Here is a 27,910-nt window from a genome sequence, read left to right on the forward strand (position 1 = left end):
GCGCTGATTGGTCGGCGGCGTCGTGATTGTTGTCGTGAGAAGGGGCGGGGCTCTCGCTGGTGGTGGGGGGTGGGGGGCTCGCGGGGGTGGTGGGGGGGGGGCTTGCGGGGGTGGTGGGGGGTGGCTCGCGTACAAACACTGGCGCGCCACTGCGCATGCGCGCACATACACGCGCACACGTGTTCGTGACAGTGGGCAGCAGTGGCAGGACGAGTGCGGCAGTGAAGGCGGCGTCACGCTCGACCGCGTCTGGAGTCCAGAGTCAAGTGTGGGGGGAGCCCCCCTCTCTCTCTCACTCTTTCTCGCCTGCAGTAGGAGACGCAACGACGGTACGTTCGGCGACGGGTTGCGGCCGCGGAGAGATACGCGAGAGTACAGGGAGGAGGAGGTCGACGTAGGTGACATGGGCTTGGGTCGCGTGTCCGCCACCCCCCCCCCCCCCGTGGCCAGACGTCTCTGCGTGGTAAACACACGCGTTGAGGCCTCCCCTGCTTAAGCCGAGGCCCTGTGCAAATTCTTTATTTTATTATTGAGGCGGGTTGGGAAGTGACGTGTGGAGAGACAGAGACGTGGACTGATACGGGAGGAGAGACGGGCTGCTGCCTGACTGCTGGCCGGAGACACGGCTCCGTGTTGACGCCAGGAGTTGACCTTCCTCAACCCCTCCACCACCACAACCACCGTCGCTTGACCACGGAAAACAACAAGTTGAAGTGCCGCTTTTCTGTTTGAGGTGCGCAGCTCCGGTTTGTGCTTGCGGGTGAAGTCTGCACGTTCCCGCGGCGAGCATCGCAGCACGCTCGAAGAGGCAAGTCACAACTTGGTGTTGCCTGCTGAGGAAGGCCCAACTGATTACACCAGGTGAAGTGGAGACTCACAAATAATGTTGATTTTACTGACCGTGGATGGACGATGGTGACGACGATGATGTTGACAGCGAGTGAATATGACGACGATGATAAAGACTGTGGGTTGGATTTTTCCAGGATAATTAGAAAATAGTGAATATTTAAATGATGACGACCGTAAAAATTAAGGTGATTAATATGAGGGTGATGATTCTGATCTTGGTGAAGATGATGGTAATGATTGAGATGGTGGTGAAACTAGTGACGTTTATGATGATGGTGGTGGTGTGAAGATAATAGCCGTGATGATTGGGAGAGGTGGGATTAAGTTTGACCTCTGGGCAGGATGTGAACCTGTGATGTGTCCATGAACAGTTGTAGGATCTAAGACTGTTCAGCCCGTAGACAGCCCATAGTGCTTTCTGAGAGCCTTCAAAGAGTTTGAAGCAGTAGACATGTGCACGGTAGACGTGGAGACAGTTCAATTTTATTAAACTGACGATATAAGAATGTACAACCAAAGTACTGTTTTGTAATCAAGTACATTACATAAGTTGCTTTACACAACTGTGTACTGTCCATGATACCATGCACGTTGAAGAACAATACAAGTTCATGTATGGCTGTCAGAAGTAGGAACATGCTCGAGAGCAAATGGTTGTTAACCTTTACTGCAGCCTGATACCCCATTTGGTTCTCAATGGTTAAAAATATATAATGAAAATAAGTACATAGGTTTGATGAAACAAAGTAGTTGTACTTACATGTCCGTGCTTAATTTGTGTTTCGATGATTTACCTTATTAAAAAAAACATGTGGCCAAGTCTCGCACCCCCAGAAATGGCATCTCGCACCCCCAGGGGGTGCGTGCATCCCAGGTAAAGAGCCACTGCCCGAGATGATGTCCACTGTGAAGTTGGAGTGATGAGATCTGTAAGAGCGAGATGCAGTTTGGCATCATAGGACCAGGAGTGTTGGCAACGACGTTGGCCTTTGTCCAACCTGTAGGTAAAGCATGGCTTATGCTGATCATGGTGACAGTTTTTACGTCTCCCTTATTAGGGGAATTATCTACATTATTCCACATGTCGTTAATCCAAAACATTGTTGCAGCCAATGAGTCATGGCTTCCAGACTCAAAAAAATATCATTATAGTTATATCATTTACACATTTCAGTTTCCCGTACTGTTTTGAGCCGGGTCGCAATACAATTGTACTTATATCTGACTAATAACGTATCCATATCTTTGGATATGATTGAATCGCTTCCCAATCAGTGGACAAGATGTCAAGTTGAGCTGGACTTATCTTGTGCATTATTCAAAACGTTACGTCCAATGCTGAATGTTGTGCAGGATAATACTTAAATTATGCACGAATAACCACAATGGACAGTTTGCCAAATTTTGCTTCTGTATGCCGTCGTGGTAAACATTCTGACCAGCAACCGCCAAGATCGTTCATCATTGCCCGCAGTTCCTGTTACAGCATTACTAAAGATATTGACCGTGCGCTGAAATTAGTGCATCAAGGAGAACTCTTGAATTTATTCTGAGACCACAGTCCCCGCCTCTACCTTGGACCGCCGTATTTTCATTCGCTGGTCTAGGTGTAAAATGCATTTGTTATGGTCTTGATTCACGAAGTGTTCGGTTATTGTTGAGCACTTTCTCAACCCCTTAATGCACATCACTTAAAGTTCTCTAAATATTAATTATTCCTAACTTCCCTGCAAATGTGATCAAAATGCATTGAGTCTTATACATCAAAATCCAATTCACAATAGTTATTTAGATACAGTACTGTAATGTCCCATTGTTGAAGTCCATTCTTCCAGGGAGGTTATTATTTTTGGCAGAAAACTGATCGTCATAGGTATTCCAGATGTCCTCAGTTGCTGTGGTGCTTCTACAAGATACTTAAGAGAGGATGCTGTATACAGTAGTGAAATAAAGAAAAGTTGCAGCCCTGCAATTTCTTTGTTTCACCTCTGCTGGCAGAAGGGTCTCCACTAAAATAATGGCCCTTTAGTGGCTAGTTTGTCTGAATAGTCCATGCTTTCTGAACGTCTTGAAAGTGGTGCTTCTGGGTGAATGGAGGCAAAGGGTTGTTGAATGGGTTGGTCTCCAGATCGCAAATTTAGAGTGCTAACAATGACACCACGATAGCTGTATATAATAAGTCCCAAAACTATTCCTGTATACTCTACTCAATGACTTTACAGGAAGTTGTAGAACATGTTTGCCTCAAACATAACCCTTGGGTTATTGGTTAAATCTGGGAATAGTGGTGCTGTGTGGCTGATCAGCTGGACAGCATGTGTTGTAAAGTGTTGATTGTCATGGGTTCAACATGCAAAGTTTACAGTGTGAGCTATTGAATTTCCAAAATGATTGAACTATGAATTCGTGTAGTGTCTATCTAAGCCGTTTTAGTAAGTCAGGCAATTGATATTACACAGTTAATGTGCTCAGTTCATTTTAGTATGTAGAGATGATACGTGTACACATCTGCATTAGTCGCTCTGTGAGTGGTCTATCATATGTACATGTTTGGGTAGTCCAAATGCTGGATGAGGGCCTCTTCACAGCATGGGGCTTATTTGACCATACCTTGCCATGCTGGTCAATACGGGTTGGTGAAGGTTTGGAGCAAAGACATTTGAACATCGTATAGGATAACGATGGATTTTCCTGACCTGCCATTTGCTGACACTGTTGCCCCGTAGTGGCCTGTGACACCTGTTTTGGTTGATGGTGGTCACCCATCCGAAGACTGTACAGGCTCAGCCTGCTCAGCCTCTGAGATGAGGTTGGATGTATTCTGGATGGTTTGGTGAAAGGCCAACAGATGGTACAAATCATTGCAATGTGTGTTTTCAGTTAAACATTACAGAGATGCGAGTTTGAATGTATGTATTACATATATTAGAAATATAATCCCTCCCACAAATCTCGTGTTTGATGAGGGGAAACGTGCAAATTATGGCCTTGTTTATGTTTCGCGTGAATGGTATTGCATGCCATATTTATTTAATTAATAATCGATTATGCAACAGAAGTTGGCTCCAAGAATCTTAACCCGATGAACTCTGACACACATTAGCTGAGGCCTTTTTTTAGCATGGCAGCCAATGGAGGAAATGTTTGTATTGTTGCAGGACGAGACAAGCTGTTGCAGTCATCGTGACCCATGCTTTAGTGCAATTTAATATTTACTTGGTTATGGATATGTATTCCACACTGCTATTGTTGCTATGTGCTCGGTATTGTACTATGTTCTAGGGGAGGTTTGTTTACGTTCAAGAATGTTAATGAGAAAAAGATCCATAATGGAGCTACAGTAAATCAGTTGGAGAGTGCCACTTACATTGAATTTTTTCCCTGAGTTGGAGCTATAATTGATGAATGCTTTTGTCTCATCGTCACAGTGGCAGTCAAGAAAACTGTACTGAAATAAGTGCTACATTTTATCGACGTAAGGTGACAATGGTGTGCCAGTTTTAGTGGCAATTAGCTTGTACGTCAATGTTACAGGGATGTTTGGGTTTTGTGTGGTTTGAACATTTGAAAGATTCACGTGTTTCGTGGAGGACCATTTCAGGCTGGAGGATCATTTAGTGCTCTTTGTCATTAGTGCCTTTATTGTATCGACCTTCATGTATACAATGAGAGTAAATACATACACTGTAAAATGGTTTCACTTCAGCAATTATTTTTATGGTCTCCGGAGTTTATAATCTGGTAACAGACGTTATCTCCCTTGCCTCGTATGCAGCAGGTCGTGGGTTCAATCCCGACCGACACACAAGTATATACTGTATTTGGAGTTTGCATGTTCTATCCGTGGTCACGTGAACATTTTCCCCTGGTCCTCCAGTTTTGCCCTCCATATTTATGAATGTGCGTTTAGATTATTTGGCCGCTTATACATATTCCAACCTTTGATGATAAGCCACTTTAATGGGAAATCTTGTGTGGCCAGATCACCTCTGAAAAAGAGCTTATAGCTCATTTGGGCTTTACCTAGTAAATAAAATAGAAAAATTCACGGAGCCCAGCAATCAGACATTTGACAGCTGTTTTTCAAAAGTTGAGTTTGCAGGACCGAAACGTCCAAACTGAGTGTGCATGCAGAGTACATACATTAATTAATTAGCAGCATAAGGTTGTGATTATGTGTAGAGTGGTTTGGCAAATGTCGGCGTGTATATGTGTGTGTGTGGGGTGAAGATTGATATCAGCTTCAGATCTGAAGGGCAATTATGAATGTTGTGTAAGAAAGCATGAGTTTGGCTGCCCTGGTGTGTGAGAATATGTGTGGGAGTGAACGAGTGCTTTATCCATCTGAAAGGTCAGTGTTTGTATGTTGAACTTCTTTCGCACTGGATGTAGCCAACCTTGCTAATCGGAGGTGCAGGGGAAGGATAACAAACTAAATACAAAGCAGTTTTATAAGAAATTAGCTTTAATTATTGATTTTAAAGTGCATAGCTCAAGTGGCTTCCTATAATATCTGCAGAAAGAGCGTTCCAGACGGCCACAGAAGCGCATCTGAAAGCACGCGATACAGTGCCCATCTTTGTTCAATGGTTAGCCAAAAGCCACTGCGAATGTGACCAGAGTTTGCGTGATGGTCTATGCTCCTTTAAAAGATCAGCAAGGTACTGAGGTTCATTTGTGTTCAGCATTTTGTGTATAATGAGTGCGAAGGTGTAAAGTATTTAAAGTAAATTTGTAAATACATATGGCTGGTACGGGTTGATTCCCTTAAATGGTGTAGCAAGTGGCATTAGCAGCTCTCTCAGTGGTCTAACTATATTCTGGACAACTGGGGATTGCTTGTTGCTTCAATTTACATTTTAACATTACCCACTTCTATGGGATCGTTGTGCGAAGCTAATTTGCATAAACATTTTTCCCAAAGAAAAAGTCAATGACCAAACTTTTATGTTTCGTAATTTTAAAAAAACTTATTCATAATTTTGTCTCAAGAAGTGTGCTGTCTTGCTTACAATGAATAATGATAATCGACAACCTTTTGCAAATCCACTGCTGATGAAGGCTTCCTCATGCCGTGTCGCTCATAGTCTTTTTTTACACCATACTTCACCATTCTCGTCACTGTGGGTTGGTGGAGCCAGTTCAGATACCACTCGCCACTCGTGTTAGTCACAGTGCATTGAACCAGTGCGCCTCCATTTCGCCCTTGTTCATAATGTGTCTTGAAAAATTGCTACATTCGTGGTGTTGCTGCTCATATTTTGCCTCTGCCATTTTGTCACTCCATATTGTTTAAGTTGTGTTTTGCCCACGGGTTATGCATTGGATGGTCTACATACCACTGTACATTACTTACATTGCTACACATTTTCAAGAACCTTGATGACATTCCAAGTTTTAACATTCCAAAAAGCCCTGCTTTTTCAGAGATGGTCTTGGTTAGCCTGCTATTTACACAATACAGTGCTTTGCTTACTGTGCCAGCATTGCCATGAAGATCAGTGCAAAATCACCCATGTGCTTCCATACCTTTCACATGTCCAAGTGACTTTTAAGTGTTTTTGGTATTCAAATCTTTCACTCTACAATATGAATATCACAAGATTATCATCCTAACAAATTATTTTCAGCATGTTACTATGCTGAATGGGACCAGTCAAATTCTACACAGTTGACCATGTGGTTGTGTCTTTTCTATGCACTCTGTATGAACACTTTGAAATTATTATAACAATAGCTGCCTCTGTGGTATGTCTTACACAAGTATGAAAGTAAACAAGGTAGTTTCTGGCAGCCTCGCTTACAAAAGAAAAGCACTCGCTTCCGAGAATATAATTTCATATATATTGGATCCCTCTTTTTCCAGCCGTATCCTATGTGTGTCGCAGGAGGAAAAGGATATTTGGGAGACGGGAAATTTATAAAAAATTCCATGCCTCTATAGAGTTAAACCATTTTTTTTCAGGCAAGACAAACTTTACTGTACATGAAATGTTTGTGATACTCGGATTCTTGTAGATGGGATCATTGGAGCACTAAAACTGACAGTTGGCTTGGAGTACCAGACCCCACTCATGGTTAAATCCAACTTTGTATAAATTCTTGACAAAAAGTGATGTTGGCTGAGACGTTGATAAATTATAGGAATTAACGTTTTTCAACTTGAGCAATAAACACATGGGCAAGTGTAAAGAAACACTCATAAGTGTCAGTCATGTGCGCACATGTAACTGATTTTAGATTCCTAATATTCTGCAATCTTGCATATAGTACAGCTGGAAATCGCAGCTTGGTTGATAACCGCACAATAATTGGGAATGACTTGGTCCAGCGGTAGCTTATTCGCCGCTTGTTGCAGAGGTTGGTGGTTAGAATATGGCAGGCCACCTTGGTTATTACTGTGGGTGCATAACTGTAAAATGTATCTTCTCCTTCACAGTAAATGTCAATTATCCCCTGACATTCGAAATGAGTAAGCCATTGTCTGCTGGCGTCATTGTTCAAATTTGCCAATTTGGAAAAATTACTTGAATATGACTCAATTGGGATTGCACATAGTAATTGCCCCCGGCTACTCAGAGTAATGCCCACTTACATGCCAGGTGCTGAGTCCCCTTGTGCCTCACAGGGATAGCTGCCAAGCAGGGGTGCCCTTCGAACGTTTAAGATGTGATTGCAAGTTGCTTATCACGTGTAAAGTGCCCGTAAGATACCACCGTATGAAGAGCACGATATCAAAAACAAATAATGATTGTTAGTATAATGTCCATGGGATGCTGATTACCTCTCTGGGTGATCACAAAATTAAAATATATCAGTGGCTTTTGGGTTTTGATTTTGGTTATATTTTTATGGTTTCATTTTTAAAAATTTGGAAACAAAAACATACTTTTGGATTTCATTTTTTTGTTTTTAACACCCCGACTAAAAATGTAATACATATAATATACAGTATCGTTAGACATGATGAACTTCATGAGTATGAGCCTTCAATTCACTCCTAAAAATGCACACATAAGGGACTTTTTTTATTTCTCAGAAGAAATAATTGTAATCTATTAGCTGATGGGATTTTACAGATGAATGTTTAGCTGTAGCATTTTATTACATAAGCCAGCCTTAGATTAATTTATATTTTCAACAGTATGCACTGAATAGTAGACTGATTTTAAGATAAAATTATTTTCAAAGGCTGTGGGGCCCAGATATTGAGTTGGCCTCGTGCAGGATTTCCCAAACTTTCCACATTTACCAATTTACTTCCCATTAAAATACATCTTAAGTTGTTCCACACTGCACGCGCCTAATAATTATTAAACACATCCCACGTGACTCGCTAAGCAATTAACGCTGTCTGCACCACATGGAACGTGCACACACACACCGAGATCTCAATATTAATGTGAATCGGCTGTATTAACGCAGACGTTGTTAATTACTTAGCACATCACGTGGGACGTGTTTAACAGTCACCGGGCTTATGCAGCGTGGAACATACACATTTGTATTTGAATGGGGAGTACATTTGTAAATGTGGATAGATGTTGCTTGGTGGGTCTTGAGGACTCGAGTTTGGGAAACCCTGGCTTAGTATATTGCAAATGATCCCTTGTAAACTCATCATAATGTTAAAAACATTGTAAGTGGTCACCATCCCATCGACTACTAGGAAGAAACATCTCACATGTCATGTGTTTTTGTAATGTTTATCGTTTTACCTGAAATGTGTTACACATGCCAGGAACTAAAAAGGGGATATTTGTGTCTGACTGAAGCCCTGACTGAACCCCTATGGCTTAATCACAGATGTCCATCTACTTATTGTATCATTGGCATGCATACTGTAAACATTGTTACAAGTGTGTATTGTGCTGGAACTAATTATCAAAGAACTACAAACTAAAGTGCATAAATATAAGTGCCAATCTCACAATGGTCATACAATCAAGGTAAATAAATGGAACAAGGGCATTGTTTGCTTTGACTTAAATTATGAGGTTAAATGGAACATCTTGGTAACTTCAGAGATGCATTATATTTACTTTGGTTCAGACTGAAGTTTTGGACACAAACTCCAAAAAACTCAATTGCAGCTGCACCTGTGGGACATTTTATTGTTTCATTACCATCAAGCCCATTTATGGCTCTATCTTTGGATATGAGAATGTATATGGCTGATGTACACCTGCACTCGAGGTCCAGTGATCTAGGTGTAATTCCACATTTTTTCTGTAAGTTCTAATGTGGACGTGTCCTCTTTGTCTCCTGGTCTATGATGTGCTCACCACCACTCCTCCACATGTGCTATGCCAGCTAGAATAGTGGCACATTAGCCCTGCTTGTGGGATTAAAAACGGTTGTCTGTTTGCGTGGATGCATGCTTAGTGGAGCAAGGATGGCGCAGTGGGCACAGCTGCAGCAGCTGGACACCAAGTTTCTGGAACAAGTGGATGAGCTTTACAATGACAGCTTCCCCATGGAGGTCCGCCAGTTCCTCGCTCACTGGATTGAGAGCCACGACTGGTGGGTGCCCCTCACACCGGTAACATGTAAATGTACATGCATGATTAATATTCTTAGGTTTTTACGGTAAAGTCATGTAGGTATAAAATTCTAATTACTTTTATAAATTTTAATTTTTACCTACGTGACTTTACCGAAAAAATCTAAGAATATGAATCCTTGCAGTCACGAAATCTTCAAATCTAGAATTATGCATGATTAACTTGGTGCCTGGGCGTGGAATATCGATTCTGTAAAAGTGACTCCTAATTCCTTTTATGCTGTGTGCAGGAACCACGCATCCAACAATGTTTCCCAGGCCACGCTGCTGTTCCACAACCTGCTCACTCAACTGGACGACCAGTACAGCCGCTTCACACAGGAGAACAACTTCCTATTGCAGCACAATTTGCGCAAAATTAAGCAGAATCTGCAGGTAGGTGGAGTACAATTCTGGACAAGGATGTATGTACACTTATTCGGGGCATGGAGGGAATAAAGGTAGGGCTTTTGAATCTTCTATGGATTTGGTGTTAAGCATTGACTGGAATATTAAGACCACGAGGGTTGGAGCGGGGTGAGGTCAGGGGGAAGACATTATGCATAAAAAGGCTTGTCCACCCATAGCCCTGTTACATTTACTGAGAGTAGTTTGTGTTTTTTACTGTGCAATATTGAATGGAAATGTTAGGGTGCGTCAACTTACCTATAATGCATAATTGGGCTCCTCGGCAAAGCATTTATTTGAATAATCTATTTACCAAAACCATTCTTACCACAATTACCAACAGTGGATGAAGGCCTCACCAAACTTCACCATCTTTCACACTTGAGAGATGCAAAATATGTCTTAGGGTCCTGTACTCGGGATGTGTCTCGTTCCAACGCCTTTGTGGACATCCTCAATGGGTGCGTTCCCTCTTTTGGCTGTCACTCCATCATTAGTCTTGACAGTCAGCCATCATCCCTTCTAACAATGTGTCCTGCTCGGCCTCAATTACTTTTTTTTATAGTCAATGTGATAACTTGCATTGGTTATCCGATTCCCGTGTTCTTTTTTCGTCTCTCATTGTAACTCAAAGCATGCACCTTTTTACGATTATTTGCACAATTGTTAGCTTTTGTTCCATTTTATTTGTAAATGTCCATGTTTCTGATGCACATGTCATAGCAGCAGATTCGCACTGATTAATAACTTGTTTTTCTAGGCACATTAAGTTTCTTTGCATTATTAAGTTCAGTTTTTCAACGGCAGCCCCCAACCTGGTCTCATCCGCCTCTTTATTTAATCCATTTGACCCTGATCGACTGTTAATGAGATATACACTGCTGATGTTTTATCAGATGTGTCCCTCCAACAGATTTCTTCAATTGTTCATCAAACTTGTTGTATGTGACTTTGTTTTACTTATATTTATATTGAGCCCAGTTTATAGCTTTCTTTATTCATTTCTGAAATAATTTCCTGAAGTTCATGTCCATTGGTTGTTATAATGACTATATCAACAGCAAATTTGAGATCCTTCAATATTCTCTTATTTTATGTTTATGCGTTTTTTCTTCTAAAACTGGTGAAAATGCATACCTACAACCAGGTAGAACAAGCATTGTAATGTTCATAAATAATATGTTGCTGCAGACTAAAGCTATCTCATTCTCCCTCTATATAACCCCGTAGGCGCACTATTTGGAGGACCCACTCCAGATGGCTCTCATCATCTCCAATTGCCTGGCAGAGGAGTTGAAGATCTTGAGCAGTGCCCGCAACATTGAGCAAGTATGGCCAGGAATACTGACGTGCGGCACACATACCTCTTCTGTACGAGCCGTGATGAAATTTGCATGTTTTGTGCAGGTTTTGGATTTGCATTTTTAGTAGCAACAGAAAGAGGTAGGGGTTACACAACAACAGGTTGAACTTGTAGCTACTTCAAGCACAAATTAGTAAATTTGGCCTAGACCAGATATCTCACTTTTCAGTACTAACCGGAGGTAGAAAAACGATAGTGGTACCAATTTCTTTACATTCATAATGAAGGCAAATAATTAAAAACGTTTTTTTGAATGAGTGTGTGATGACATCATTGATGGCACTAAAGTTTTGCCACTTCAGGTTATGCCAAATTATGCTCTGTCCCATGAACTAAATCTGGTAACTGGAGGACAATTTGTGCATCGACATTGGGAGCTCCATATATTGGTCTTTTGCAGGCCTATTTGGTCATGCAGTACTCACAGCCTGCTATATATATTTCGTTGTAATGACATACCTCATTTGTTATTTGTTTGTGAAGACTATGTAGCTATTACAATGTTCCACTGTGCCCTAAAAGCTAAACACCCTTTTTGGCAATTAAAGCATTTAATAAAATTGGTACATTAACAACACCGTGGACTTTGTTAGAGTGCAAGTTGTATCATTTGCTCTTGATCAATAACTCTTGAAGCATAACCCCTGATCTTGTCCACATGACTTGTCAGATGGGTGGCATGGTGAGGCATGAACATATGGAAATTCCCAGCAAGGTGAAGCACCTGGAGAGCAACATGAACGAGATGCGCAAGCGTGTGCAGGTAAGTCAGGCATTTGGCGTTTTGCTGATGTGCGCCGCCGAACGCCGAGGAGTACGCTAGTCAAATAAAACAATGATGCATCTTATACTTAAAATGACAATGTACACATGCGTGCCAATACAATAACCCATTTGTCTATTTTACCTGTGTAGTTAAATCTATATACTTAAACAAACCAGTTTTTTTTTTTAAATGGGACCTTTTTGCCAGTATAAAAGGATAAAAAAATAAGAATAGGTTTTACCCTTACTGGCAATAAAACTGGTGTTAAGAAGTTCAAACGCCAGTTTTACTCGGAAAAGGTAAAACCTATTCTTATTTTTTTATACTTTGATACTGGCAAACAGGTCCCATTTTATAGCTGCTAACCCCAAGTTTTAAATGCCCTGATAGTGGCATTGTTTTTGTACTGTTCACTTTTGTCATTCTCAGGTCTGACTAGGCCCTAAAGAAGGCTGTCTCTGGTGTAGGCCAATCAGTTTCAAGGAAAATGCATATATTAGAGCATGTTTGTATGCATGTTCACCACAAGTACCTGTGGTTAATGCAGACAATATTCCTTGCAAAAGGTTTCTATTTGGTGTTTGAACACCAAATATAAACCTGTTTTACTGCCAGAAAGGGTAAAACCTATTCTTATTTTTTCATACAAAAAAAGCAATATCCTTATTCTCAAATGAGTTGTCATCTTCATTGATGACCCTGAGTCATAGATAAAAATTCTACATTCTTATCGCAGTAACTTGTGTCTCCATACAACAATGACTGCTGACTACCACAAAGTGTTATCCATGTTTTCTGAATGGTCCCCTGAAAATTTTAACTGGACATGCATGCTCACCACTGCTGGCCTCGGTGTGCATATTTGTGTTTGATAGACTATGGAGCAGGAGATCAAGAACCTTGAAGACTTTCAGGATGACTTTGATTTCAAGTTTAAGACCATGCAAAATGGAGGTGGGCCTCTTATCATGCCGTATCTCATGTACATACATTGCCCTTACCCTCCTGCACAAATGGCTTGCACGGATATCATTCCTGATTCAGATACTTAGGACATCCATACACTTAGTGCGATGCCCATACACATGTGTGCTGACAGTGGTGGCTATGTTGTGTACGCGCAGAGACCATGGACGTCAACGGACACCGCAATCAGGAAATGAAGCAGCTGCAGCAGATCTTGGTGGACCTGGACCAGCGCAGACAGGTGCAAACACTAGATTTGAAGCTTTCGTGACTGCAAGGATTCATACTCTTAGTTCTTTTGGTAAAGTCACGTAGGTAAAAAAAATGAAATAAAAATTAATAAAAATAAAATAATAAACTCACGACGTTTCGGAGGCAACACAAGTCTCCGTCGTGAGTTTATTATTTTATTTTTATTTTAAAAAAATGTTTTACCTACGTGACTTTACCGAAAGAACTAAGAGTATAGGTGCAAACACGGCATGGGCACTGTCTTGTACTGCTCGCACACACGGTCGTACAGCCACCCGTAGGAAAGCATATAACAGCTGTGTACCGTACTACCAGCTCCGAATCAAACCAGAAAATTTAGGCAGTGTGATTTGATTCTTCCCCAGAGAGCTACAGGCCTGTGAGTTCACAAATAAACACTTTTGCTCCAGCTACTTATCATGTGTCGATTGGGTTTTTTTTAGCAACAGTTGGGTAAAAGTGTTGCGTTTTAATGGTGTTAGTGGCGCACTACCCCTTACGCCCACAGAAACCCATTTTGCTGTTTATCAAGGGCTTCCTGGAGTTTACTGGGGAAGAATGGGGATTCTGTGACAGCAGGGTGTTGATAACGTTGGTAAACAGCTCTGCTGCGCGAGTTTACGGGCGGCTGTTCACAACGCTTGCCATTTTTGCGGCTACACACAGCGTTTCCTGAAGAGCACGGGCGAGCTGCTGGGCCTCATGGAGTCGCTGCACATTGCCGTGCTCAACGATGAACTGAAGGAGTGGAAACAACGCCAGCAGATCGCCTGCATTGGCGGTCCTCCCAACACCTGCCTGGATCAATTGCAGAGCTGGTCAGCATCTGTACCCGCTCCCTCAGAACTGTGTTTGAACACAACAAAGAACCCCCATAAAGCCTTCAGACTTTTGGTGCAAGTGCTATTAGCGAGCACCTATTGAACGCACACGAGGGGATGAGTGGCCAGCACCATGCCGTGCCGCCTTTGTCTCCGCAGTGGCAAAGTTTACACACTGCACCAGGTATTCACTTGAGGCTGAGGCGACCTAGGGGAGGCCCAAGACCAGTTCAGATAATCGTCACTGGTGTTGGTCGTGAGCGAGAATCGAACTCGGGTCGCCAAGTTCATCGGGCAGCATGCTAACTGCTACACTGCCCCTCCCCACATATTTATATACACATATGTGTTCATATATATAGACACACATGTGTTTTTCAATCCAGTTATATTTATCCTTATTATGAAGAGAGATGTTCCATTGACACTGCTCTCATGGATGGGTTTTAATTCATTTACTGCATCACTTTGGTTGAGACCTACAATGAATGATGTTACATGTTATGATAAATATTTTAATTGTGTAGAGATCTTCATGGTTTTATATTTGTTATCCTACCTCAAAGAAATTATGGTTTTACTACAAGATGCAGCAGTTCATATTCATACATTTTCCTTATTCATGTAATTCCAATCCTTGTCAATTTGTGCTTGGTTTTATCTGAGCTGTGTCGGGAGAAATTGAATGTCTTTCATGCTTAACTTATAACTAGTACTGTGTAAATGGCATTTTGTTGATTAGGGCTTAGGTAAAAACATTGTTTTGACAAAATATTTAATAAAAAAAAACGGTATGGCCCAAATATCCCAGTGCTGAAAAGTTATCTGCAAATTACTTAATTCGTGCAAAAACTTGGCAGGTTCCTCCTAACAAGACTTTTGACTTCCTGAGGCTTTCGTGGGCAAACAAGTGTGATCATTGCAATCAAATAAACAACCCAGTAACCTTGGTATTTTTCTTTTGAGCACTGCATGAAATGTCAGATTGTTATTTATCACAATTTCCATGACATTGACAAACGTGTAAGCGAGTGGGTTCGAAGTCTGTGCTTTCGGCGGAGGCTGTTGTTTAGAAACGCAGTGGTTTGTAACGGCTCGCCACCAAGGTAGGGGGGGGGGATATGCTGTTTTGGCTCAGGAGGCACGACCACGTTTGCAGGGGCGAGCAGCGATAGTGCTGCGCTGCGTGCTGCGTGTGGGCGGTCGCTTGCCACGTAATACGTGCCATGACGCTGCTGCGCTGGGGCCAGCCCCGAACGGCGGCCACCCCAAATGTTCCGTGGCGCACAAACATTTCCACGTGACTAAGCGGCTGGCGTGGGGAGATCGCGCCCCGTCATGATAGCCATCTTTTACCGCAGACTGGTGAAATAGCCACGGCCGATGTCTGAAAAAAGCATATATATTTTTTCTCATTGCAGCTTGGGATAAGAAACTCGAACCTTCGTTTTAATGAGGGAAATGCCCAACGAGGTAGCTTGGCTCCAGTTGAACAATGGGGTTACATAGGAATACAGCATAAATATCTTGTTTATGCAAAACAGATACGCCAAATAATTTGCATATTGATTAATTGTTTAATACCTGAATTAAAATACCAAAGACATATAGCATGTAAAAACACATCTTTAAAAATGTATTTCTTTCAATATCTTTTATAAGTACTGCATTCCAAACTAAGAGATTGTAAAAAATATCAACCTCTTTGAGTTACTCTTCTTTTTGTTTCAGTAAAGTTGGTAAGTGAAAATGTGTTCTTTATATTTAGCTCTCAAATTAAGTGGGCAGTTGATATGAATATAATTCTTTTCCATAAATATTCGAATACAGCCTTACCTGCATATATCGGGGATGTAATATTACACCTTTGCCACTTCCACTTATCTTAAGTCAAAGGGTATGAAACTCGGTATACTGATTTCTGATATATGTAAATGGATTTGCGCTGCAGCTGTCAAGATACCATGCTCCCGATCCTCTTCTGCCCACCCACCAGGTGTACCTCCCTGTCAGAGGGCCTGCTGCAGGTGCGGCAGCACCTCAAAAAGTTGGACGAGCTGCAGCAGAAGGTGTCTTACAGCGGAGACCCCATCCCCGCCATGCGGCCCGTGCTGGAAGAGAAGACCAACGAGCTCTTCATCTCGCTCGTCAAGAGGTGCGTACTGTGGACGGGAGCCTGGGCAGGCAGATTATAATGGAGGCACAGCGCAGTAGATGAGACGATTGACAGACCTCATTGCTGGATTGAAGCATCAAGGGGCCCTGGTACACAGTACGATTCGAGTCTCAGAGTGGGCTGAACAGGCGATGGGGATAGAAAGTATGATGCCATTTTTCATAGGGGCCACCCCAAAAACAAGCAACGGGTACACTGCAACCGTTACTTTAACGTTAGGAAGACTCTGTAAGGCAGATGGCTGCCAATGCCTTAATACGGGCCCTACCAGTCAAAGGCATCTTTCCATCTGTGGCACCTGGCTAAAGCACCGAGACTGCACCACTGTCAGATAAAAGCGTTCGCCATAGTCTGTCACCAGCGAGATAATTTGAGGGCGAGGCATGAGGGCATGCTGCCAGGCTTTATTGGTGATCATGTTGGTGTCGGCTGTTCATGTTAAAGGTGCAACTCCGTCTTGTCAATGGGATGTGTGCAGCTCTTTTGTGGTGGAGCGCCAGCCGTGCATGCCGACTCACCCACAGCGGCCACTCGTGCTCAAGACGGGAGTGCAGTTCACCGTGAAGCTGCGGTGAGCCCCCCTGCACACTCTATCCGTGGTGTTGGGACTCGCCCCACTCCTCACTGTGGTAGCTCGCACCCATTTGAGCAACAGTGTAAAAAGAAAACCCAATGTTAATTAACATTTCAATAAGTTCATACAAATTATGATAGGAGAGTAACACATTTGATTTTATTCTATAAGAGAGAGCTTTACTACTTACTGTGTGCATGATTTAAAATTGCATAGAAGCGATAATGGTTTGTTATGTAGGAAAGCCTCATTGAGTGTTTGGCGTTTTTTATGGAAAGTTCCGTTTTTTTTCGTTCGTTTCTTCCATGTAAAAATAAACCAGAGCACCTACAGATAACCTATGTGCTTACCACAGTTGAACCACAATACCTTGCTGGTCTTGTCAAGGAGCATAAACCATCACACGAACTACGGTCATTCTCACAGTGACTTTTGACTAGCCATCGAGCAAAGACGGTCACTGCATCGCGTGCTTTCAAATGTGCTTCTGCGGCCTTCTGGAATGCTCTTCCATCTGATATTCTGAAGCCACTGGAGCTATTCACTTTTAAATCTAGATTGAAAACTCATTTCTTTAGAATATATTTTTGTTTCGTTTTTTTTCCTTCCACCGCACCTCCGATTAGCATGGTTGGCTACGTACAGTGCGAAAGAAGTTCAACATACATACAAAAGGGATAACACTCAAATCTCCACGGATGTTTCACACCCCCACTTGCTATACTGCCATGTCTTGGCCACATTGCAACCCAGCAGGTTTGGTGTATCACAGCAGATACAGAAATCTACATGGTCGGCCTACCCACCATTGAATTACAAACATGCTGCTCCGTTCCTGGAGAAGGTTATATTTTAGGGAGAGTTTTGAGCAGCGGCTGTGTTGCAGGTTGCTGGTCAAGCTTGTGGAGCTCAACTACCAGCTCAAGGTGAAGGCCGTCATCGACAGGTACCGCTCGCGGGCAGCCTTCTCGTACTGTCGGCTGTCTACGCTACTTTGCATAATCTTGTCCTTTAACGTGAAAATAAGAGTGTAACGGGTTTTGTTTTTCTATTGCAGGGACGTGGACAGGCCTCCGATTAAAGGGTAAGAGCAGTGAGGATGAGTGTTTTTGGGTGCGTTTGCTATTGCTAAACTGTCAACTTGTGTGACTGGAAGTGCATGCTCAATTTATGACGCTTGCCCCACAAGATTCATGGAAACTATTCATGCGGTCTTCATTTATTATTTGTTACCAGTCTTAATTTTGGCAGGACCCTCCCAAAAAAGAGTTTTGAGACTCAGTACAGATTTCCTATATGAACAAGTATGAATAAAATAACATTTGTTGGGCTGACTTTTACATTGTCTTGGTGATATTTGAAACATAAGTGGACAGCGTTGTTGAAGCAAAGGCTATACAATTTGACTATATTCATGACTGTAAATATCCTTGTACGTTAAAACTGTCAAACATTTTAAGTAAATTTGCTTTGGACATTCACTTGAAATACGCCTAAAACTCGTGAAGGCACCCTCTTTTTTGGGAACACATTTTCACTTTTTGTTTCGTTCGAACTTCCGCTGATCACCACCCTGAACCTCTTTCACAGCTGCCGGAAGTTTAACATCCTCGGCACAAACACCAAAGTGATGAACATGGAGGAGTCCAACAATGGCAGCCTGTCTGTGGAATTCCGACACCTGGTATGGGGGGGGGGGCTGAGTGGGATGCACTTAATATACACAACAACCGCCATTCGCCACTAAGTGGCGGTGACGTCACCACGACGCTTGTGCCAGGCCATGTGCACCTTGAGGCCACGTGAAGTGTCGAACGCCCGCTGGCAGGAGGTCACGGGGCAGACCTAGTTTCCACGGATCGACTGACCGAGATGATAATATACACACAGGCGGGCACATGCATTGCGGCCAATGAGACTGTTAAGGTTGCAAACTGTTCTAATTAAATTGTTTCGCTTGTCATCCGCAGCAGCTGAAGGAACAGAAGTCTTCGGCTGGTGGTCGCACCAATGAGGTGAAATTTAGTGTAGGTGGTAGTCGCTTCATTGCGCTCAGGTCAACACAGATGATGGCGATTTGTACATCTCGTTTACGGGGAAGATGAATCCTTGTGTGTGGGGCACATTAATATTTTTGATTTTTTTTGGTTCCGAGTACGCAGCGTGCGCACTGAGCGAGGATGTATAATTTCTTACAACGCCTTACAAAATTTCGGAAACCCTAAATGCATTTCGTCATGATTAATTTCCTCCTCCATCCCCAGAACCCGGTTTCCTCTGCTAATCCATCCATTTTCAAATGGGAGCAACTCCTATTTTTCAGAAAAGGTTGAAAACAATCAGGAAAGGATTTCTCATGTCTGGCTCTGCTTCTCTGGTTTCCTGTCCTATTACCTCCTCACCATCTCTTCATGATATCCCCTGGCCTGTCACCCCAATGGACATCACTACCATCAGTTCTAGACTAAAGGCATCTTTTGTGCCCCATAATCTATATGCCTGCAATGTTGTACAGAGTCTTGACATACATTAGCATTTATACGTTATATAAAGCCAATTTTTATTCTTATAAATGATTTAAATGGAATATCAGCCTGACATTTTAAAACAACGATATTAGATACGAATATGAAGAGAATGATTAATGATGCACTAACCCTTTGATAGCTTGTGGATCTTAATAATCCCTACTTGTCTGTTGGTTTGTAAATCTCTGTCTGTCCATCTCACAGGCTCCTCTGATCGTGACTGAAGAGCTGCACACATTCACCTTTGAGACACAGACGTTCCACCAGGGTCTTAAGATCGAGCTGGAGGTAGCTACCCCTTGGTTTTGCCTTTGCACACTGATAGGGCACGAGTGTGGTGTCAGAAGACTTTAAACAACATTGTTGAACCAAATCTGAGCTGCGGTACTCGTGGAGAAATTCATCCTTAACGACCGCTCTTTTCCCAACTTAAATAAAAATCTATTCATCCTTTGTCCGTGTGTGAACTGTTGTAATGGGGTCAGAAGCAAGCTTGGCCTCCAGTTATGAAACGAGGTCATGTGTGGAAGACACCACATTTTGAAAAACACCCGTTTATAATGAGGCAACATTTCATTTTAAGGTTAACCAAGTGGGATAAAAGCCAGCGGTGAAATGTCTGGAAACTTTAACTTGTAATGCATACTTCAGTGTGTTAGGATCTGAGAGCTCAGACTTTTTGTTGGCTGTCAGCAGAGCAAAAGTGAGGATCGGTGTCCCACTCAAAAAGTGTGTGTGTGGTGGCTGTCGACTTGGAAGTGGTAGTGTCGTGGTTAGTGTGCCGCGCTTCGAACCCAGTGACCCGAGTTCGATTCTCGCTCACGGCCAACACCGGTGACGATTATCTGAACTGGTCTTGGGGGATTCTCGAGGTCGATTCAGCCTCCGATTAGCACGGTTGGCTACTTGCGGTGTGAAAGAAGTTCAGCATACATACAAATGAATACCCAGTGCGATGCGTAAATACTTCGCCACGAGGGAGGCAAGCAACTGTTGTGGTGCTGGCCACCCCCCACCCCCTTGTGTGCCGTGCCGGCCTTCATAGGTGCTCACGAGCAGCACTTGTCCCTGCAGTCTGTTCAGGCTATGCGGGGGATCTTTGTCTTCGTAGACATGCTCGCTGCCAGTGGTGGTCATCTCTAATGTGAGCCAGCTGCCTTCGGGATGGGCGTCCGTCCTCTGGTACAACATGCTCACCAATGACCCCAAGGTGAGGGCAAGCAGTGAGAAGGGCAAAAGTATGCCCAAGTACTGCTGTGGTGAATTTTGGGAATAATTTTAGGTCGACAGTTTGCATCACTTATGTTTGAAATTAACTCAACAAATGCACTCACGTGTTTTTAAAATTGTATTTCATGACAAATGTGTTTCAACTATTTAATCATCAACTTTTAAAGTACCTAAATCGTTGACTTAATCTTATATCCTGCTATTGTTGGTAACGATATGCCTCCATACTCTATGTATGAACAACTTATTACTCAGAGAAGCACACAAACATGGGCACCTGTGTGCACGTGTATATTTGGATGTATGCCTATTCACGTAAATGTGTGCGTGCTTCTGCAGAACGTGAGCTTCTTCACGAGCCCCCCACCTGCGATGTGGAGCCAACTCTCCGAGGTGCTGAGTTGGCAGTTCTCGTCCTGCACGAAACGAGGGCTCAACGCAGAGCAGCTGTCAACTCTGGCAGAGAAACTTCTCGGTCAGAAGACACACACAGAGAGTTGACGCGCACATAGGGCAACCTCGCAGCTCGAATGCAGTGTTCTGGGGAGGCTCGCTCTCACGTGTGATCTGCATATTTCACAAATGTTCATTCCACAGTACGCACAAACTCACATTGATGCATAAAACACAGCTATGTATGGTTGTACCTCTCGCCACCATCACACCGTTCACGCACAACTGCACTATATGAAAGTCCCTTTGTCGATAATGCGCTTGGCTACCTTTGCGAGATAGCTAATGTGCACCTTTGCTTGTTGGCAGGCCCACGTGTCAACTACTGCGAGTGCCACATTCCTTGGGCCAAGTTCTGCAAGGTATGTTCACCACCTGCACCTGGGTGTCTCTGGCACCGTGTTGTCACCATTTGAGTGTATTCACGATTATGCTGTGCATTGGCTGTATCATCCATTTTCTTTTCCAGTTGAAATAAACATTTCCTACCCTTCAGTCAAGCAATTCTCTTGCAGTCTATTTTTAACATTGGGTAATGCACACATGTCACTACATATTTTCTCGCATGTCTGCAGGAGAATCTGCCAGACAAGCCTTTCTCGTTCTGGCTGTGGTTGGATGGCATCCTGGAACTCGTGAAAAAGCATCTCATTACGCTGTGGAATGACGGGTGGGTTTGGCCTCATGCCAGTGAAGCACATGCAGTCCCACCATCCCACCTGACGTACCTAGGCTATTAAGTCCTGTATTCTATTAAGAATGTCTTTACTTGGGAAGTGTCACTGACAGTGTTATTCACCATTTCTGACAAATGGAAAGAGTGACAGACATTCCAGATTTTAAGCTTTTGTGACTGCAAGGATTCATACTCTTTGGTTTTTTCCGACGGACGCTTGTGTTGCGCCCGAAACGTCGTGATTTAATTTAGTTGTTTTCATTTATTTAATTCTATTTTTCCCCTACGTGACTTTACCGAAAACAACCAAAGAGTAGTGACAGACATGTACATATTCTTAAAAAAATGTGTATTTCAATGGGTTCTAATTTAGAGTAAAGTTGCATTGTCACTACAGAATGGCACATCTACACACCCAACACTTAATTTGTAAATTAACTCCTTTTCTCAGTATTTCAGATAAGGAAGTGGCCAGATTCAAAGAATATATCAGCTATTTGTCCTTTATTCCACCACATATCAGGCTTTCTTTATTGGATATCGGAATGTTAACAAAGGCTGCTTCATATAATTTTTAAGTGCTCGGTTGTGATTTTCCTCTTTGTCTGTTGGACGTGTGACCTTTTCCTGGCACCGGCTGTCACAGCTGCATCATGGGCTTCATCAGCAAGGACAGGGAGCGCCAGCTGCTGAAGCAGAAGTCCCCGGGCACCTTCCTGCTACGTTTCAGCGAGAGCAGCAAAGACGGTGGCATCACCTTCACCTGGGTGGAGCAGAGCAGAGACGGTAGCTCCCTGCCACGTGACAAGAATATTTACACCTGGAACTGTCATGACACTCGACATAATATCACGTTGTATCAGGCAACGGTCCCGCAAGATGGCATGACAGAACAACGTTGCATATCCACTCAGAAGATTTAAGCAGCCACACCCAGTGCCGTTTTTGTGCACGGTAACGTGAAGGATACATAATTGATGGAACTGTAATGGCTTAACAATGCGAGTGATACAAGTTCTCTTTCATTTGCTGGACTGGAATGCGTTTGCGTGCAGGCGAAAAGCCCATCAACTCGGTAGAGCCCTACACCAAGCAGCAGCTGTCTGCGGTGTCGTTTCCTGACATCATTCGCACGTACAAGGTGATGGCTGAGCAAAATATTCCCACAAACCCACTCCAGTACCTGTACCCGGACGTGCCCAAGGACCAAGCGTTTGGGAAGTACTACGCTCCGCCAACAGGTAAGAGGCACGGGCACATGCGCCTGTGAAAGATGCTTACCTTCATGAACAGCTGCACGCACAGCGGCCATCTTGCCAACTAACTGCTTCTGTGCATCGTATTTATGCTTACGTATGCTTCTCTATATTCGTGTCGGTCCTTTTTGGTGATGTCACTGAGTGAAGGGTCACCAGCAGTATAATATATACTCTTATTTCTTTCAGTAAAGTCACGTAGATAAAAAATAAAATTAATTTTAATTTCATTTTTTACCCACGTGACTTTTAAAAAATGAAATTAATTTTAATTTCATTTTTTACCTACGTGACTTTACCGAAAGAACTAAGAGTATGAATCATTGCAGTCACGAACGCTTCAAATCTAGAAGTATAATATATCTCAATTGAATATAGTAATTTAGCGGGTTTTTTGAAACTTTTGTGTGAAACAAAGAAGCTGCCTCAGCTTCTGCTGTTGTGATGCTGAGTTGCGGTAAACAGAGGTAAAGTCGGTGCATTCATTCATGAATTGGATTCCCTGATCTGTGAGCGCAGTTCCTCCTGAGCCAATGGAAATCGGCCCGAAGGAACCTGGTTACATCAAAACCCAGTTCATATCTGTGTAAGTGTTGCCAACACCAGCTGTACACACCAGCTGCAGATAAACATTAAGCTTATTGAAATTCACGGTTTGCATTTCTTGTTGAATCGGACGTTTGACGTTTGTTTCGTCCCCATCCGCCAGGTCAACGCAGCCAAACAGCTCCCCTCCGTCCTCAAGCAACATGATCTCTCAGCCACAAAATCACGCGACTTCTCCACACTCGAGCTGTATAGGCTCGCCTCACTCTGCACACATACCTTCCCCTCACTCGGTTCACATGACCCCCCAGCATCCAGGTCAAGTGATGTCGCCACACTCAGGGCAGCTGGCACATCCGCATGAAGTCTTCACCATGTCTTCGCCCGAGTATGAGATCAACAGTGGGCACGCCGAATTGCCCAACAGTGGCATTGTGAGTACACGGAGTCTCCACCATATTGGCTAAACATGCATGCCTTGCAAGCAAACAGCTCATTGCGTGAAGTTCCAAATATGCAGCTACAAATATTTGTAATATATTTTTGTATGTTTTACGTGTAAACTGAAATGTGCGTGTAAACTTTTGTCCAGTTTTACTACAGTTATGCCCTGTGTGAGCTAAGCCATGTGTGCACTCCCATGACTGTCGGCTGCAGGGTTACTCGAGCAGCATGCAGGGCCAATCGTTGTACAGCCCGTTCTACGGACAGACGTGCTCAACGTTCCCGGCATCGCACATGTACCAGAACAACTGAGCCACAACACAAGATGCCTCTGGAAGAAAGGAAGACCTGGATGGGGAGGAGACGTTTGAGCAGAGAATGATGAAGTGTGAGGACAGATCTGGCTATTAGGCATATTCTGTTCATTTATGATTTATGCATGCCCAATAACCTACTCATTGCTTAACGACTACCCTCTTTCAACACTCACCCTCACATCATTGCACTACCACAGACAGATAATTAATTCCCTTAAGTTTCAGATCTACATTTTGTCTCCGAGGTGAGGTGGGAAACCAGAGTTAGTGACCATGTGACAGCAGCTAAACTGGAGTGAGCCCATGTTCAGTCAAACCCAGAAGCCTCACATATGATGCGAGGCTTGTGGCAGCAAGAAGCAGGTGTCCCCTTCTTCAGGATATGTGGAGCCCTTCACACTGCTGGGTCAGAGTGCGGATTCCTTTTTAGAGCTGTACATGGGTAATCCGTATGGCATTCTTGCCAGTTAACCTGAGTTTTCAATTGAAGTAGGAAACCTATTAATTTAGGAAGGTGTTGCTCTTCTAATAAGTTGCAATTGATTCCAGGATGAGCATGTGATGAGCATGTGATGAGCATAGGTGATTGTCCAACGTTAGAATGTAAACGCTGAGAGAGGTGACTGGGAGTTGCACATTTTCTTGCTTTTAAAAAAAGATTTTTAAAGAGTACACTTAAGGATTTTTAGTTTGATCTTCTTTTATTAACTCGCTATAATTTGTCAATATAGAAATTCGGTAATGTAAGTTTGTCCAAAAACAATGCCTTGTTCAATGTAGCACATTCAGACAACCTGAATGAATGCACATAATTTTTGTCGTTTTCGTGTTTTGCATGTTATGCCTTCCAAAACCATCTTCAAGTAACGGCATTATTTGGCTTGCTGGTTGCAGAATGTTACTTGTATGCAGTGTAAAGGATTCCTCAACACCTTGATTATCTTCGTGATAACATACTTGCCTTACCAAATGTGCTGTTTTAATCCACGATAATGTAGGTGGGGTGGGTGGATGGCCATATGGATCATCATTTTCATGAGATACCAAACCTAAGGTATTACAGCAAGTGCTTTGGATGGGTTTTTTAATGTTAGCTCCAATTGTAGCTTGGTGGGATTTTCCAGGTTATTGTTTTCTTCCAGGCATGGAAACATTCGATTTTGGAATTATCCAAACACTGCAAGCAGAACCATCATGCTTTGATAATAAAGATTTTCTGGATCAAGGGATATTTTGGAAATACTTGGATACAACAATCGCTTACTTTCTTCCTTCCACCTTTTATTTTCCAAGCTGTGAGTTCCTAAAAGTATTATTTGAATGTGCCTCAAAGATTATTTTCATTTGCCCCCATATTGTACAGTACGTGGTTTTGTATTAGCTTTTTTAAAAAATATTGTTTTACTTTTACTCCCTTGATGAATGTGAATAATGAGCGTGCTCCTTGCTAAAGTATACATTTTGAAGTAGCAGAGGATGACACCTGTACCTGTATTGAACCTGTTAATGTCTGCTTCAGGATGGGGACAAAGGTGGCCCGTGTGACAGCCCTGCATGGCTTCTGCGTGCCTATGCTGCTGTTTGCAATTGGGGGGGGAGGGGGGTTTGCCACATCGTAAGAAATTTGAGATTTCCTAAGAAATGTTTAGTTAATTTTACAGTAAAGGTACTTTGTGATTTTCTTTAATGACCAGAGTTAATAAAAACATTCACTGCATTTAACTTCACAATCGATGAAGGAGTAACGCCTTTATGCAATGTAAGCAAGCAGGCAATGGTTTAAGTGGCCTATTGTATAAATAAGAAATGTTTGTGTGTCCTGCAAGTATAAGCAGTTCCCTGGGTTTTTTTTAGGAATAATGATAAGTGGAGCAATCCCTAAGCATCCCGTTCCTTTGGTGGGGGGGGGGGAGAAATCTTAAATGTATTTTCTCGTAACCAGCTGTGTGGTGAAATGAAGCTCAAGATGGGATTCTATAGGTGCTTCTCCACATGCCGTGTAACATTAGTTCTGCCTGGCAGGACAAAACGGTCTCAGAAGAAGTAATTAATGGTGATTTAAAAAAATGTGTAGATAAAAGCCATAGATGTTGAAAGACGTGTCTTTGTATCGCAATGTAATCAATTCTCCTCTGTATACGATTATTTGTGGATTCACTTATCTTGTATTTCTTAAACTTTTAACGTTTTTGACGTGTCTTTTTGTCATGTCCACGTAGATTAGACAAAGCATGTATTGTTCAGATTACCATATATATTGCAACTATATATTTTGAATGTATTTACCAGCAGTAAAGAAAAAACTTGCTTGGAGTGCATCTTAAATGCTTCAAAGATTAGAATGTAAGCAAGGATTGGAACACCCAGTGTGTTATATGGATGCAGTACAGCAGTAATAGGATTGTTCAGACAATGTACTTACAGCTTAAACACGTATATTGACTACATATTCCTCAATGTAACCTGGTTATGATAATGCCATCCACAGCAATACCTCTAGTGGTTTGCTCTAGGTATCACTGGATGTCACAGTAATATATATTTGCTTTGATGTAACATATTGCCTTTATTAGGGCTTGTGCAGCTCCGTCCTGCTGTCCTGCATGCTGTTTATTTCGTACTTTATATAAAAAAAAACATCTGTATCCAAAATTATCTGTTACATCCAAAAACAATGGATATTGCAGTATTCGCACACACACACACACGTGTAATGTCTTGTAATGGGGGTAAACCGGCAAACCTAACAACGATATCTGAACTGGTGCTCGGTGTCCCTCTCTTCAACTAACCCCACTGACCATTGCAGTGAAGTATAGTAAAAATAAGGAAGCCATGATAGACACGGTGTGGTGAAAGCATGTATCCAACAGAGCACGGACAAAAGGGCTGTGGTTATAAAATGAATGTCATACACTATCGATAATCTACATCTCATTACGGATAAACTACAGTGCCCATTGGTATTTACATGTATTGTATGTTCGTGAGTTAAATGCTAAGGCCTTTTGGCCTCAGTTGAGGTGTTATCCAATTTTTTCTCCATTGCTGCCTTTTACTTTTAGCATGAGTTGTCTGATCAGAGTTATTTGTAATATATATACATTGCCATTTAAGCTGGTAAATAACAGATTTGGTGTCATTTTGGGCCAATTTGGTTTTTTTAAGTTGCCATTTTTTTCTCAACATTTTTTTTTTTTAAACACGATTACTTTCAGGTGGGCTTCCCGTCAATCGCAAAAGTAACACGGTTATTCACTGTAGAATTGTATAAATCCAAGGTCTCTTTTAAATATTAATTGTACTAAAGTGTGTACATGAGCATTTAACTGCCACGTGTGTGCCCTTATAATGAGAGCATGTTACTGCACAGAGTAGCAAATTTACAATTCAGTTTTTCTAGTTCTCGTTCAACATTATCATGCCCATGCTTGCGGATGGCAGATAAGTGGCCACAACTATAACCACGCATGGCGGTTATGATTGCCCTGGGTTGTATTTTCACAGATGATTGGATTCGGGTTAAATTGAGAAGCGGTTGGAGAATTTCTGACGCGCCTTCACAAGACAGCCAAAACAAACATGACCTTTCAAGTAAAACCACCCTTTGCACCGCTTTTATGTGGCTTGATTTGTTGCTGTAAGCAACACAGCTTTGTGCTTTTATTTCATTTAATAAAGAAAATGAAATTAACTCTTGCAGTACTGGTGTAATATATTCGACAAATTAGATTTCTTTC

At 42.5% G+C, this 27,910-nt stretch overlaps 1 protein-coding gene across 2 annotated transcripts; it reads left to right on the plus strand.

Moving 5' to 3' along the window:
* The first annotated feature begins 148 nt into the window (after positions 1-148).
* Positions 149-27,864, plus strand: STAT1 (signal transducer and activator of transcription 1). Of its 2 annotated transcripts, none has more exons than XM_078608221.1 (25): positions 149-329; positions 742-861; positions 9,238-9,375; positions 9,646-9,790; positions 11,033-11,131; positions 11,836-11,928; positions 12,807-12,885; positions 13,056-13,138; positions 13,816-13,967; positions 15,967-16,125; positions 16,625-16,717; positions 17,607-17,666; positions 17,778-17,804; positions 18,311-18,404; positions 18,691-18,735; positions 19,453-19,536; positions 20,360-20,458; positions 20,818-20,953; positions 21,241-21,293; positions 21,507-21,601; positions 22,254-22,393; positions 22,663-22,848; positions 23,383-23,449; positions 23,573-23,843; positions 24,067-27,864. In XM_078608221.1, the coding sequence occupies exons 3-25, from the start codon at positions 9,248-9,250 to the stop codon at positions 24,163-24,165; spliced, it is 2,487 nt and encodes an 828-aa protein (XP_078464347.1). In that variant the 5' UTR covers positions 149-329; positions 742-861; positions 9,238-9,247; the 3' UTR covers positions 24,166-27,864. The 2 variants fall into 2 exon arrangements, with proteins under 2 accessions (XP_078464347.1, XP_078464355.1); XM_078608229.1 differs by having other exon boundaries at positions 171-329; positions 742-808.
* Positions 27,865-27,910: the final 46 nt, after the last annotated feature.

The sequence above is a fragment of the Lampetra planeri genome, chromosome 2, assembly GCF_965212315.1.
Source record: "Lampetra planeri chromosome 2, kcLamPlan1.2.h2, whole genome shotgun sequence".
Lineage (NCBI taxonomy): Eukaryota > Metazoa > Chordata > Hyperoartia > Petromyzontiformes > Petromyzontidae > Lampetra > Lampetra planeri.